Source organism: Microtus pennsylvanicus, chromosome 5, assembly GCF_037038515.1.
Source record: "Microtus pennsylvanicus isolate mMicPen1 chromosome 5, mMicPen1.hap1, whole genome shotgun sequence".
NCBI lineage: Eukaryota > Metazoa > Chordata > Mammalia > Rodentia > Cricetidae > Microtus > Microtus pennsylvanicus.
Genome location: NC_134583.1, coordinates 82,450,309 through 82,463,597, shown reverse-complemented (window position 1 = coordinate 82,463,597; position 13,289 = coordinate 82,450,309). Strand labels below are relative to the sequence as shown.

Here is a 13,289-nt window from a genome sequence, read left to right as displayed (position 1 = left end):
ATTCCTTCCCTTCTCTTGTTTGTTTCATTATCTCCCCCACCCCCCAAAGACAGGGTTTCTCTGTGTAACCCTGGCTGTCCTGGCACTAGTAGGTTCTGACATTGAACTCACGACGTACACCTGCCACTGCCTCCTGAGTGTTGGGATTAAAGGATTAGGTCACCGGGCGTGTACCTGGCTCACATTATCTTCCCTTTAGTCTGTCTGAACTAGACTCATGCTGACTCCACTTCTTCCAGCGGTTTCAGCCTCCTCCCTTGTCTCTGCTGCACACTGGACCCTGTCCTGCCCTGGGTGGACTGTGTCCTTTACTGCTTGCTCCATCTTGGCACTCAGCCTGTAGGAGACGACTGATATTTTATAACATTAAAATAATTATTTTGGCTGGGTGGTGGTGGCACATGTCTTTAATCCTGGCACTCGGGGGACAGAGCCAAGCAGATTTCTATGAGTTCGATCCACAGAGCAAGTTCCAGGACAGCCAAGGCTATACAGAAAAACCCTGTCTTGAAAAACAAAACAAAAATTTGAGAATGACATCAAATATTCAAAAAGAAGTTATAAATGCAAAACTTTATCTCCTAAATATTTAAGAGTGGTTGCAGGCTTCACCCAACATACTTCAGTGTTTTGTTTCCTACACACCCACACACCCACACCGAGAGAGTGAGAGAGAGAGAGAGAGAGAGAGAGAGAGAGAGAGAGAGAGAGAGAGAGAGGATGGTATGGTGGCTAGGCTGTGGTGGCCCATACCTTTAGTCCCAGCCCCTGTCTTGAGAAACCAAAAAGAAATAAAAAAGATGATATGAAACTCAAGAATTAAGTAAGTAAGCATTTACTAGCCACCCTTGAGCCAGTGACTGGTGGTCCCCAGTGACTTCCTTCCTGAACGTTGTCCCCTTGACACTTGGCCTTTTACCTACCTTGTTGGGGGTTAACAACAGCAGTCATGTAGAATAGTGTGATGTTGACTCTTGTGGCATGCGTTGTTGTGGCTTTGTTAGTGATGGGATAGGGCTGCTATGTCTTCTGAGCCCTGTCCTCTTGCCGAGGTTAACCGTGACACCTGATTGAGGGTGGGGGACCTCCTGGGAGGTTCCTGAGTCCACAAAGGTCTGCAGTGCCTCATCACACTTTGCACTAGCTTGAACATAGGGCTTCCTGGTTTAATCTGTGGGTCGATTGCTGCTTTTCTGATTTCTGCTCATATGCCCAGAGCCCTGTAGGAGGCAGCAGGAGCCCCATATAGTGGCCTCTGTGTTGACCTGCCCCTTATTGAAGGCACTTTCTTACTTCTGCCTTAACCAGACACTTGAGAGTTTTCTTTTCAGTTCTCTCTTCTTTCTTCCTTTCTTCCTTTCTTCCTTTCTTCCTTTCTTCCTTTCTTTCTTTCTTTCTTTCTTTCTTTCTTTCTTTCTTTCTTTCTTTTCCCGTGTGTGTGTGTGTGTGTGTGTGTGTGTGTGTGTGTGTGTTTGCCTATTTGGGAGGTGTCCCTTTTTATTGTTGTTTTGAGATGGGGTCTGGATAGCTCTGACTGGCATGGTCTAGAACTTGCTAGCTTTGAAGTCACAGAGATCCACCTGCCTCTTCTGAGTGCTAGAGTTAAAGGCTGCGCCACCATACCTGTCATGTGTGTTTTTACACATATTTGTATGGAAGTGTGGACATATGATTCCTTGGTGCACTGTGGTATGTGCACATGGAGGTCAGAAACCAGCCTTGGGTGTCAGTCCTCACCTCACACAAGGTCTCTTGTTTCTCCACTGCCTGTACCAGGCTATCTTGCATTCCAGAGTTCCTGGGATTTGAATTCAGGTCTTTGTGCTTGTGTGCAAGGGCCTTACTCACCAAGCAATCTTACCAGCCGTCATCCCAAGTTGTGCATTCCCCTCACCTTTCAGAAGCCAGTGGTGATGTGGGATTCCCCTCTGCATGCTGTGGGCCTAAGTCACAGTGGCCTGGTATTGTTGAGTGCTGGCTTTGTGGTGACTGTGCCTTATCCAGTTCACGGTGAGCATTGGGAAGAGGCTTTGTGCAGTAGATACAGCATCCCACAGAAGCCCTGCCATGTTGGTGGGTGTTCATGGCTATTTGGATGTGTCCACTCCGATCTACTCAGTAGGGTTTTGCAGCTACACACACACACACACACACACACACACACACACACACACACACACACACGTCTATTGTAGACCTTCCTGCAGGGAGAGTTCACGGTGTCTACTGAGTATAAAGTCGCAGTGTGTCCTGGTCCGTTTTGTCTGTGTTGGTGACTTCTCCAGTTGTGAGAATCCTGACTCCCACTGTTCTTAATAACCCCCGTATTGACTGTAGGCCTTGAGAGCTTTCCAGGTGAGCCTTGGTTTTCCCGTATGTGGTACAGGTTGAGTCTCCATTCCCTGTCCTTGGTGTGCTTGTCCTATGGCTTGTTCCCTCCATGTTTCACGGCTACTCCGTCTCTGGGTGTCTTGCCTGTCACTGACCTCTTGTCTGAGCTTCTACTCTAGGTCTTATGTTGGAAGTGCTCAGCCCTTGGGGAAGGTTTTTGGCTGACAACAGACATGTGGGAATGTGAACAAGGAGTAGGGACGGACCTTTTCACCCCTTTCCTTCCCCAGCTCACCACCAGTGTGTCTCCTCACACCTGAGTGTGTCAGGCTTAGGAGTCACTAACCTTTGGTTTGTTCCCTTCCACATTCTAGTCCTGACGTCCCTGCCTGCCTTGGCCGTGCCGCCCTCCACCCCCACCAAAGCTGTCTCTCCCACCGTGGTCAGCGGGCTGGAGATGTCAGAACAGCGGAGCTGGCTGTACCTGGAAGAGATGGTCAACTCCTTGCTCAGCACAGCCCAGCAGCTGAAGACGCTGTTTGAACAAGCCAAGCAGGCGAGCTCATGCAGGGAGGCTGCTGTGACGCAGGCGAGAATGCAGGTTGATGCAGAGCGAAAAGAGGTGAGCTCAGACCTATCGCTGTATCCATCATCCTCCCCGGCCCTGGGATAGCATGATTCCTCTGCTGCCCCGCGATGCTCACCGCCCCACTGTCCTGAGAAGGGAGATCTGGAAAATAATGCAAAAGAAGGTGGCAGACACTGACAAAACATTTTGGGTAAGATTGGTGTATTGAGCGGGGAAGACATTTTTATATATACCAACCATTATTTTTGAATGAATGGTATTCATATATGTTTCTACATTCAGGCTGTCTTTATGTAGTAAGACATGTCTCATTTTATCTTTGGTGTGGCTCTGATGCCTGAGCACAGTTTCCATCTGCTGTTGCAATGCCCTGCCTCCTCCTGTCAGCCATGGAGGGTGGCGTGATCTTGTGACCACCATGTTTTCTGCAGCTTCCTTTAGCACACGGGCCCAATGCATCCTTAGCATCAGTTTCTCAAAATCAAATGACTGTTAACATTTTCTGTGGGCTTTGGACTTTTGTTTTAATGGGGGCAAAATTCAGCCCCAGTAGAGTGCCTATATCCTAGTACAGGGTCCACGAGCTTTGGCAAACACCACTCTGAGGACGGGCACCACAGTGACTCCCAGTGCCATCCCCTGGCCTTCCTACCCTTATAATCGTCCTGATTTCCATTGTCAGAGGAACTCCACACCAGTGCAGGGGCCGAGCTGTGTGCCCCCACTTCCTGTCTTTGTTTCTTTTATTCAACAGAGCACTTGTAGGTTTCGAGATTCGTTTTTCTTCCAGCAGCAACTGTGAAAAAGACTTTCCTTTCCCCATTCAGAGACCTGCTGAAAACCAGTTGATGGCTTGATGTAGGTCAGCTTTCGAACTTAATCTACATCACCTAGAAATATGTCTAATTCTCAAATAGCCAAGGATTTTCTGTATTTCTTATGGCAGTTGGCTGTATTCCAGTGTGGCTCTAGAGAATGTTCTCTGAGATTTTAGCAGTGTTTTAATGTGGGTTTTGAATAGGTTTTGTTTTTGAGACAAAGTCTGTCTATATAGCCCTGGCTGGCCTGGAACTCACAGAGCTACACCTGCTTCTTGCCTCCTGAGTGCTGGGATTAAAAGTTACACCACCACATCCACCTTGGTGTTTTGAGACAGGGTCTCACGTGCCTAGGCTAGCCTTGAATTTGTTATGTAAATGAGGCTGGCCTCAAACTTGGGATCCTTCTCCCTCTAGCTCCCAAGTACTAGGATTGTAGGTATAAAACAACATGTCTGGTTTGTTTTTGTTTGCTTTGCTTTTTCTAGACAGGGTTTTTTTTTTTTTTTTTTTTTTTGTGTGTGTGTGTGTGTGTAGTCCTGGCTGTCCTAGAACTTGCTCTGTAGACCAGGCTGGCCTCGAACTCACTGAGAGATCGGCCTGCCTCTGCCTGCAAGTGCTGGGATCAAAGGTGTGCTCCACCCTCACACCTAGCTGTTTGTTTTTTGAGTCAGGATCTTCCTATTTCACCCAGTCTAGCCATCTCATGATCCTCCTGCCTCAGTTTCCTCAGTGCTGGTTTTCAGGACTGTGCTGCCTTGTCCTGCTTAAGATCTCTAGGATCCCTTTGTGCTGCAGTGCCCTGTCTTGGTGAGTGCTGCTCTGAACTTGATGGCTGACCACTGGGTTAGTACCTTCAGTACTCTGCCACGTTATTAGGCCACAATAATTTGGCACTATTTAAATCTTTAGGCTTTCTTTCAGCCTGAAGAGTCCCCTGGGTACTGCATACATATGGTGAGCATATATACATGAATTTTTTTGTTCATTCGTTTGTTTGTTTATCAAGATAGGATTTCTCTGTGAACAACCTTAGCTGTTCTGGAACTAGCTCTTGTAGACCAAGCTGGCCTCCAACTCACAGAGAACCACCTGCCCCTGCCTCCTGTGTGCTGGGATTAATGTGCATCACCACTGCCTGCTACATACATTAAATTAAAACACTCATACACATAGGATTTTTAAAATATATTAGCAAAAAGAACCCATTATCCATCATTTGGCTCAGGTGGCTGGGCTTGTGTGGAACCTAGGGATGTAGGAACAGACCTTGACTGCTGGTTCATGGCCAGAGTCACATGACTGGTGGGAACAAACCAGATGGAAGTAAAGAGCCCCCTCACCACCTGCTCCTGGTCCAGCCCAGCATACTTGATAACAGCTTTGATAAATGTACTGGCCCTAGCAGCCGGTCTCTAAGTTTTTGTGAAGTGCTGGGTTCTAGTTAACTCAAATCCTTTGAGGACTAGCCTTGTTAGCAACTCAGTAGGCATGGACTCATGGTCAGCAACTCAGATGGTTTCCTTTTAACTATAGAAAGTGTGACTTTTCTTGAGAATGGCTGAAACACTAACACCTAAACACAGCAACTGGCATCAAAGCGAGCTTGCATTCACTGAGCCCCTACTCTGAAAACACAGTCCCATGCCATCAATTCGTCCGCCCTTCCTTCCTTCCTTCCTTCCTTCCTTCCTTCCTTCCTTCCTTCCTTCCTTCCCTTCTCTTTATGTTTTATGAGACAGGATATCTCTGCGTAGCTTTGGAGCCGATCCTGGAATTCACTCTGTAGACCAGGCTGGTCTCGAACTCACAGAGATCCGCCTGCCTCTGCCTCCCGAGTGCTAGGATTTAAGATGTGCGCCACCACTGCCCTGCTTCATCCAAGTTTTATTTGCCAGTAGTCCTGTTTGCTCCCAGGGCAGGAAGTGGAAGTTCAGAAGGCAAACAGTGCCTGTGTTTGAGTGGAAAGGATGCTGGGACAAGCTGAGAAGCCTCACTGGGGCCTCTTGGGAGAGACTGCAGTGTTAACACAGAGCAACCCTTAGGAGGAGTCCTAAGGCTCCTAGCTGTTGGTTTTTTGAGTCAGGATCTTCCTGTTTCACCTAGTCTAGCCATCTCATGATCCTCCTGCCTCCAGCTTTCACGTTTTATTTGGAGCTTTAGAAGAGAGCAAATTTAGCTTAGCTGAAGCAAGTCATTACGGGATTTTGTGTGTGTGTGTGTGTGTGTGTGTGTGTGTGTGTGTGTGTGTGTGTAATTCGATCTGCAGAGACTAAACAGGGCAGAAAAGCTCATGTCCTTGCCTGTCAAGGGCACTGTGTCCAGCAGAAGCCGAGCTGGCTGAGTAGCCGCAGGGTCTTATATTGACCACTGCTTCCAAGAGCCTTTGCCCGTGTGCTGTGCAATTCAGAGGGACAAGTACAGGGGTGGCCCCAGTGAAGGCCCCTCTGCTCAGACTGATGAGGAGGGGCTCAGACCCAGTGCAGGAGCATGTGCAGCTCCCAACCTCAAGTTAGACTTAAAGTTATTTGCTGAACTGATGGCAAATACATTATAGAGATTATTCCTTGAATGATTCAGGTTAGTGATCATTTTATAGGTAGTCTTTTCATCTTATTATAAGTTTGGATTTTTTTTCTGAGAAGTGGCTCAGTTACCTGTGATGTGTAATTTGTATAATTTAGAATTGAGTATGCCTAGAGTACAGGGCTTAGGTACCCATTCCTTCTGAGAGGCCAAGGACTCTCTGCCTGTTGGAAGTTGTTATCCATGTGCTGGGGCCACAGTGCCCTAGAGACAGCCTCATATCTGAGCCTGCTCTTTGGACACAGGCCACGGAGGCAGTCCTATGGCCTCTTCGCTGAAGATCACTGTGGTGATTGTCTGCTGAGGCCCATTCATGGAAAGCCACTCGCTGGTTCCGAGGCTTCCATAGCTTTCTAGGAAGCTCAGAGGGGGCTTCTTCAGGTCACTCTGGCAGCACAGATGGGTGTCGCTGCACCTCTGCTGGCATGGAGGGAGGTCGTGTCTGAAAAAACAGACTGATCTTGGGGTCATCTTTCATTTTTTCAGAAAAGCTGCAGAGTTAGTACCGAGGGTCCCTGTGACCTGCAGGCTGTCCTCCATGAGCATGTCAATCATAGCGCCTTCTCCTGCCTCCGAACACGGCTGCCAGCTCCACAGTCATTGTCACACATGCTACCCCAGCACAGGGAGGGGAGGGCTGTCCTCCCCAGCTGCAACTGCGTAGGCCTGCTCTCTTGTTCTCTGAAGAGTCTGGCAGGTCATCCACTGCACATGTTCTGGCAGGAAGAACACATTCTGTCTTACCACATCCCTGTATTCAGTGGCAATCCTTGCAGCCTAGGCTGGGGTTTCTGCCATTGTCTGCTCTTCTCTTTCTGCTTTCTGGGTCACTGCTCAAGTTCGATTGGGGCTCTCCCTGACAGGAATCATGAGTAACCAAAGACTCTTCCGACTGGTTTATCTCCCACACTACTGAAATGTCTGGTGAACGTGCTGATGTCTTTCAATTTCTGGTTGTAGCCAGTTCTGCCTTCTTAGCTTCCATATGTCTGGACCCCCTCACCTCCCCGATGGTGCCTTCCCTGACTCTGGTCTTCCAACTCTACACGGCTATGGATTTTCTGCAGTATTTATTCATTCAGAGTAGAGGCACGGTCTCGAGGCTCAGTTCATTGCTAGAGTCTTAGGGAGCTGACTCAGTACTCAGTCCATGAGTGTTGAAGGAGCTGCGAGCTGCGTTCCTGCCACCTGGCTCCCGGCCGCCTGGCTAGCTTATGCCCCAAAATAACAACACACAAACTGTATTCTTTTAAACACTGCCCGGCCTATTTCTATTAATGTGTGTAGCACCGAGGTGTGCATCCCGGGAAGATTATAGCCTACATCCATCCTGGGTCGGAGCTTCATCGCCTCTGCCCCAGAGAGGAGAGCTATCAAGTCTGAGCTCACTTCCTCTTCCTCCCAGCATTCTGTTCTGTTTACTCTGCCTACCTAATTTTCTGTCCTATCAGGGCCAAGGCAGTTTCTTTATTTAACCAATGACCTTCCTTCATCATTTCCCCTTTTTCTGTTTAAACAAAAAGGAAGGAAGGTTTTAACTTTAACATAGCAAAATTACATATAACAAAACAGTTATCAAGCAAGAATTACAGTTACATTATTTACATCTATTTTATCTTTATCATAACTAAGGAAAACTATAACTATAACTATCTATTCTTCAACTCCATCAAAGACTCCAGAAGGATATAATATTACCTAAGTAAATGAGAAGTAAACAACTTACAAAACTCTAGAAATCACAGAGACATCTTGCTGCCTGGACAGTCACCCAAAGTTCCTCTGTCCCATTGGGGCATCCATCTTCGGCCTACAGGCCCATAGTTTCCAGCAGACATTTCCACAAAGCAGGAAATTTCAAAGGCAGTTCAGTCATTATCTGCTGTGTCCTGCAGAATGTCCCACAGACTCTTTCATGAATCAGGAACCCCGAAAGATCATCTCACCTTTAGGCAAGTTCAGTAGTCCTCTCTCTGTGGGTTCTCTGTGTCCAGTTTATGCAATAGTCCAGGCAAGAGCAGTTTCTTGCCCAAATGGCTATCAAATTCCATAAGGTGCCTCTTCGATGCCCATCTTCTTGAAGTAGATTGGTGCTGCCAGGAGCAGACGTGTCTCATTGTCATGAAAAACCCTAAGTTATTAAAACATTAATGTCATATTCTGTAGTCTTTGAAAGATATTAAGAATGCCTATCTGAAATATATCTATGCACATCTAGAAAATCTAACTAACATAACTACAAGCTTGACTATTATCAATGATTATCCATTAACATCCTATATACATTACATTTTTAAATGAACTACACAATCACAATACCTTAATCAAGATCAGAAATACACACACACACATATATATAATAAAATTGACCTTAAATTTAAATCACTAAAGCAAAATCATATCAATACAAATTATTCATACCTCTATCATATCCCCCTTTAAATGTAAAAGAACATTTATAAATAATATTTGGGAATATGGGTGCAGTTATTTCTCTCCAAACTGCTTCCTGCTGAATGGGGGCGCTGTTATTTAGGTCTTTTATGGGAAAACCTGTCTGCCAGGTTCATCTCAGTCAGCACTTGAGTGAAGTAATTTTTTTTTTTTTGGTTTTTCGAGACAGGGTTTCTCTGTAGCTTTGGTGACTGTCCCGGAACTAGCTCTTGTAGACCAGGCTGGCCTCGAACTCCCAGAGATCTGCCTGCCTCTGCCTCCCGAGGACTGGGATTAAAGGCGTGTGCCACCACCGCCCGGCGTGAAGTAATTTTTTGAGGGTGTTCACAGGAACCTTTCAGGAGGGCATGGTTTGTCATACCATATTGGGATAGAAACAATCCACAGGGTCTCATCCTCTGTGAAAACAAAAGAAGAATCTCTTTTCCAAATTCAGAAGTCAAAGTATTTTCAAAATATCTATGTTGGATTAGTTCAGCAGCATTTATAAACAAATATCTTTTAGCAGCTGTTGCTCTTTCCTCAGTATTCAAACAATTTAAAGAGAGCATAATAGCATACATTCTGGTTCCACTTGGCAGCCCATATAATGAAATGTATCTCTGCACTTAGCTCCTTCACAGTCAAAAATTTTAAAGAAAACACAATGTACATAATCCAGACTCTCTGTGAATTTTCCATTTTTACGTGGCTTATTTTTACTTTATCACTTTATTCTGTCTCTTTAAAGACTTTACCCTTTTTTTTAAGGACATTAACTTTATTCTTTATATTCTTTTTCTTCTCTCTCCCAAGCCTACGTACATTTATCCAAATGCTCCATTCAAAAGCTCTGTCTCCTGCAGGAGCCAGGCAGAGATCGCAATGGCGGCACAGCCCAGAAAGCCAGCATTTTAAAATAGCCAGTTTTTTCCTGCTGCTGAGTCAGGAAAATTTCTTTGCAGCAAGCCACCCACAAACAGCCAAAAGCTGTGTTAAACTCTCTCTCCCTTTTTTTTTAAAGCCCTCTCAGGTTTTTAAGTGGATTTAGTCCATCACGTTGGGTGCCACTCTGTTGTATTAGGAGCTGCGTTCCCGCCCAGCTCAAAAACGGCTAGCTTTACCCGAAATAATTACACGGAAACTATATTCTTTTAAACACTGCCTGGCCCATTTCTATTAATGTGTGTAGCACCGAGGTGTGCTTACCGGGAAGATTATAGCCTATGTCCATCCTGGGTCAGATCTTCATCGCCTCTGCCCCAGAGAGGAGAGCTATCAAGTCTGAGCTCACTTCCTCTTCCTCCCAGCATTCTGTTCTGTTTACTCCGCCTACCTAATTTTCTGTCCTATCAGGGCCAAGGCAGTTTCTTTATTTAACCAATGACCTTCCTCCATCACATGAGTTCTAAAGGGAATGAGGTAGCTAATGTTTCACAGGTGGGAAGATGGTGGTCACAGTGAAGAGCACAGAAGAAAGCTGAAACTCAAAACAAGAGCCTACAAGTAATTGTTGTTTCCAGCATACCCACAAAAACAGTGGTCGAGCAGACCTGAGTAGCATTGCGAGCCCAGCGGTCACATCTGTATATTGTGTATATTGGTCACAGCAGGCTGCTGCCCGTTGCCCTACTAGCACTGGTCCCTTCAGCCAATGTGACCCAGCAGTGCACACAGACGTTCTTCCCAGCCCTGTAGCCGAGTCTCCGGTTTTCTGGTTTGGAAAGGGTTTGTTGATAGCCAGCTTGCAGTTGCCGAGTGCCATACATAATCAGTCATTGAGAGTTGTGTTCAGCACCTCAGTTTATTAACTGTCCCCCACTAACATAGCTTTAAAAAAAATACACAATGCTGGGCAGTGGTGACACATCTTTAATCCCACCACTCGGGAGGCAGAGGCATGCAGATCTCTGTCTGTTCAAGAGTAGCCTGGTCTATAGAACAAGTTCCAGGACAGCTAAGGCTGAGAAACCCTGTCTCAAGAAACCAAACAAAAAAAGGAAAGAAAAGAAATACATGAAATGTTGGACAATTAGTGCTGTTTCAGTGAAATGACCCTGAACAGCAGTATGGGGAAAGGAAGCCTTGATCATTACTGGGGACCCTAAGACCCAAACTCCATACCAGAGTTAATACGCCTGAGAGGGCCCAGAGACCCTGGTGTACCCAATGCTTGCTCCGCTGCCTGTTTGCAGGCTGGGTCCTCAAGCACTCAGGAAGTGTGCCCGAGGGTTGAGAACTTTCCCCAAATTGGGTTTTCATATCCACACGGCTGAAAGGAAATCTCCTTGGAGTTAGACACTGATACATGGTCTGATACCTGTACTCTGATGTTCTGATGCTTGGCACAGGGCAAACTCAGACAAAGGGAGAGGCCAGCTCCGTACAACTGAATGACGCAGGGGTGGACACGGTCCAGAAGGGCGTGCCTAGTGTCTCTTAGTCATGGGAGCTGCCATGGAGGCCAGCACCCGCCGAGACGCTGACTCTTGTTTGTCCTTCTTGCAGCAGTCCTGTGTCAACTGTGGCCGGGAGGCCATGAGTGAGTGTACCGGATGCCACAAGGTGAACTACTGCTCCACATTCTGCCAGCGCAAGGTAGTGTGCCTGCTTACACTCCTGCATTGCCTCAGCCTTTCCTCTGCTCTGCTGTGCTGTAAGGCCTGGACAGGCGAACTCACTCCAGGTCCCTAAGGGCCAGAATTCTGGCTTCAGGGTTGTTGTCTGTTTAGAGTGTCTAGGGCAGTGGGTGCCTGGAGCTACCTGCTGGATTCTCTGAAGAAGACAAAGTCTCTTCAGAATCCCCAACACCCTCCTTCACCCACCATATACCTTGTTGGGCCTGGGACTATCCCTTCCCCTTTCTTCAGGCTCCAGCTGGGTCTGTGAGGGGAGAAGGCACATGTGCATCTGTGTGCCCGTAGTTAGACCTGCTCACTGGTAGGGACTCCGTGTTCTCAGGGCCTCTCACCATGTCCTAGTTCAGCAGGTCTCAGAGCACTGTGAGAATCTTTGTTTATGTGATTTAACCACTGGCTCTGGGAACATTAAAGAGGTTTTTTTGTTTTGTTGTTTTTTGTTTTGTGGATTTTTTTGTTGTTGTTGTTTTGGTTTTTTTTTCTTTAGTTTTCTTTTTTTTTTTTTTTTAGTTTTTTAAGACAGGGTTTCTCTGTGTAGCTTTGGAGCCTGTCCTGGAACTAACTTTGTAGACCAGGCTAGCTTCTGCCTCCCGAGCGCTGGAAGTAAAGGTGTGTGCCACCACTACCCGGCTCTTTTTTTTTTCTTTGAGACAGGGTCTCATGTATTTCAGGCTGACCTAGAACTCCATATGTAGTCAAGAATGACCTTAAATTAGGCAGGCACTCCACAGCTAAGCCATACCTCCAGCACCCCAGTCCTCTTCTCCTTTTTAGACAGGGTTTCATGTAGCCTAGGATGCCCTTGAACTCCTGATCCTGTTGCCTCCTTTTCTCTAGTGCCTGGATTTTAGCAGGCATGCCACCACTCCTAGCATTAAAGGTGGTTTTTTGGATGTCTAACTTTTTGATATTATGACGTGATATTGTCAGCTAAGTGCACACTCAGGAACTATATAGTCAGGTTCCCAGAGTGGGAATGATGCTTTAAATAAGTTTATGTTTTCTGTTGGGCTGCATCCATAGTTACCATAGGGCGCTAGCAGCCTGTGGACTGTCAGCTGACCGCCTAGAACGTCATGCGCCTGGCACTTCTTACCAGGACCACTTTGAGACAGTAACACCATCATGTTTATTTTCCCAAAGTCATCAGCCCATAGTTATCCCAGGAAGTGCCGTGACGCACATGGTTTCCTGGCTGGTTGCGGCCACCATTCTGGCCTCGCCACTCTCCACGTGGTGAATTCTGTTCTTTGTGCCCTATTGACTTAGGGGCTTATTTTTTGCCTAGTGCCATTTTTGAAGATGTAGGAATCTTAAGTTCCACCGTGGAGGAAGTGGGTCTTGTCCGCGATACTCAGCAGTGCCGGCCAAGTAGAGGCCGGACATGTGAGAGTGGACCTGGACCTGCTGGAGGATTGAGCCTGTGCTGTCTGTCCAGCTGTCCGACCTGCGCAGCCGCGGCAGTGCTCATGATCTTCACGAACTTCTCTAAAGAACGCCCATGCTTCCGAAGACAGTGTATGCTCAGTTTTACTCCCTGGGGCTGCTGTGAAATAGGGTGAAAGGCTGGCACCCTGCTGGGCATCCTCTGACCTAGGGCTCAGAATGACAGGACGCTGGGGCCCTGTTTCCTAGCCTGGAACAGAAACAGAAGGAGCCGCCTTGTTCTCAGGGATGAGGAGAGTGTCCTCAGTCACCTGGAGTCCGTGGCCCCGGTTCTGGGGATACTGAGTAGCCTTAGGCCCCTTGGGTGTGTGAATACGGAAGCAGATCTGTCAGACATGTGCAGTAGCCACTGCGGGTTCAAGCTGTATCTGCTGACAGAACCTCCCACAAGGACCCACGGCCTGGTGCTTTGCTGAAACCTGGCAGGCTAACAAAAGTGTGGATTTG

General features: G+C 47.0%; 1 protein-coding gene across 1 annotated transcript in view; it reads left to right on the top strand.

The window, feature by feature from the left end:
* The window catches only part of Deaf1 (DEAF1 transcription factor), a 30,169-nt gene that overhangs the window by 14,506 nt on the left and 2,374 nt on the right, over nucleotides 1-13,289 (top strand). The window contains exons 10-11 of the mRNA XM_075972746.1: nucleotides 2,706-2,953; nucleotides 11,266-11,355. Coding sequence (XP_075828861.1) covers nucleotides 2,706-2,953; nucleotides 11,266-11,355 — 338 coding nt within the window. The remainder of the gene's footprint in view (nucleotides 1-2,705; nucleotides 2,954-11,265; nucleotides 11,356-13,289) is intronic.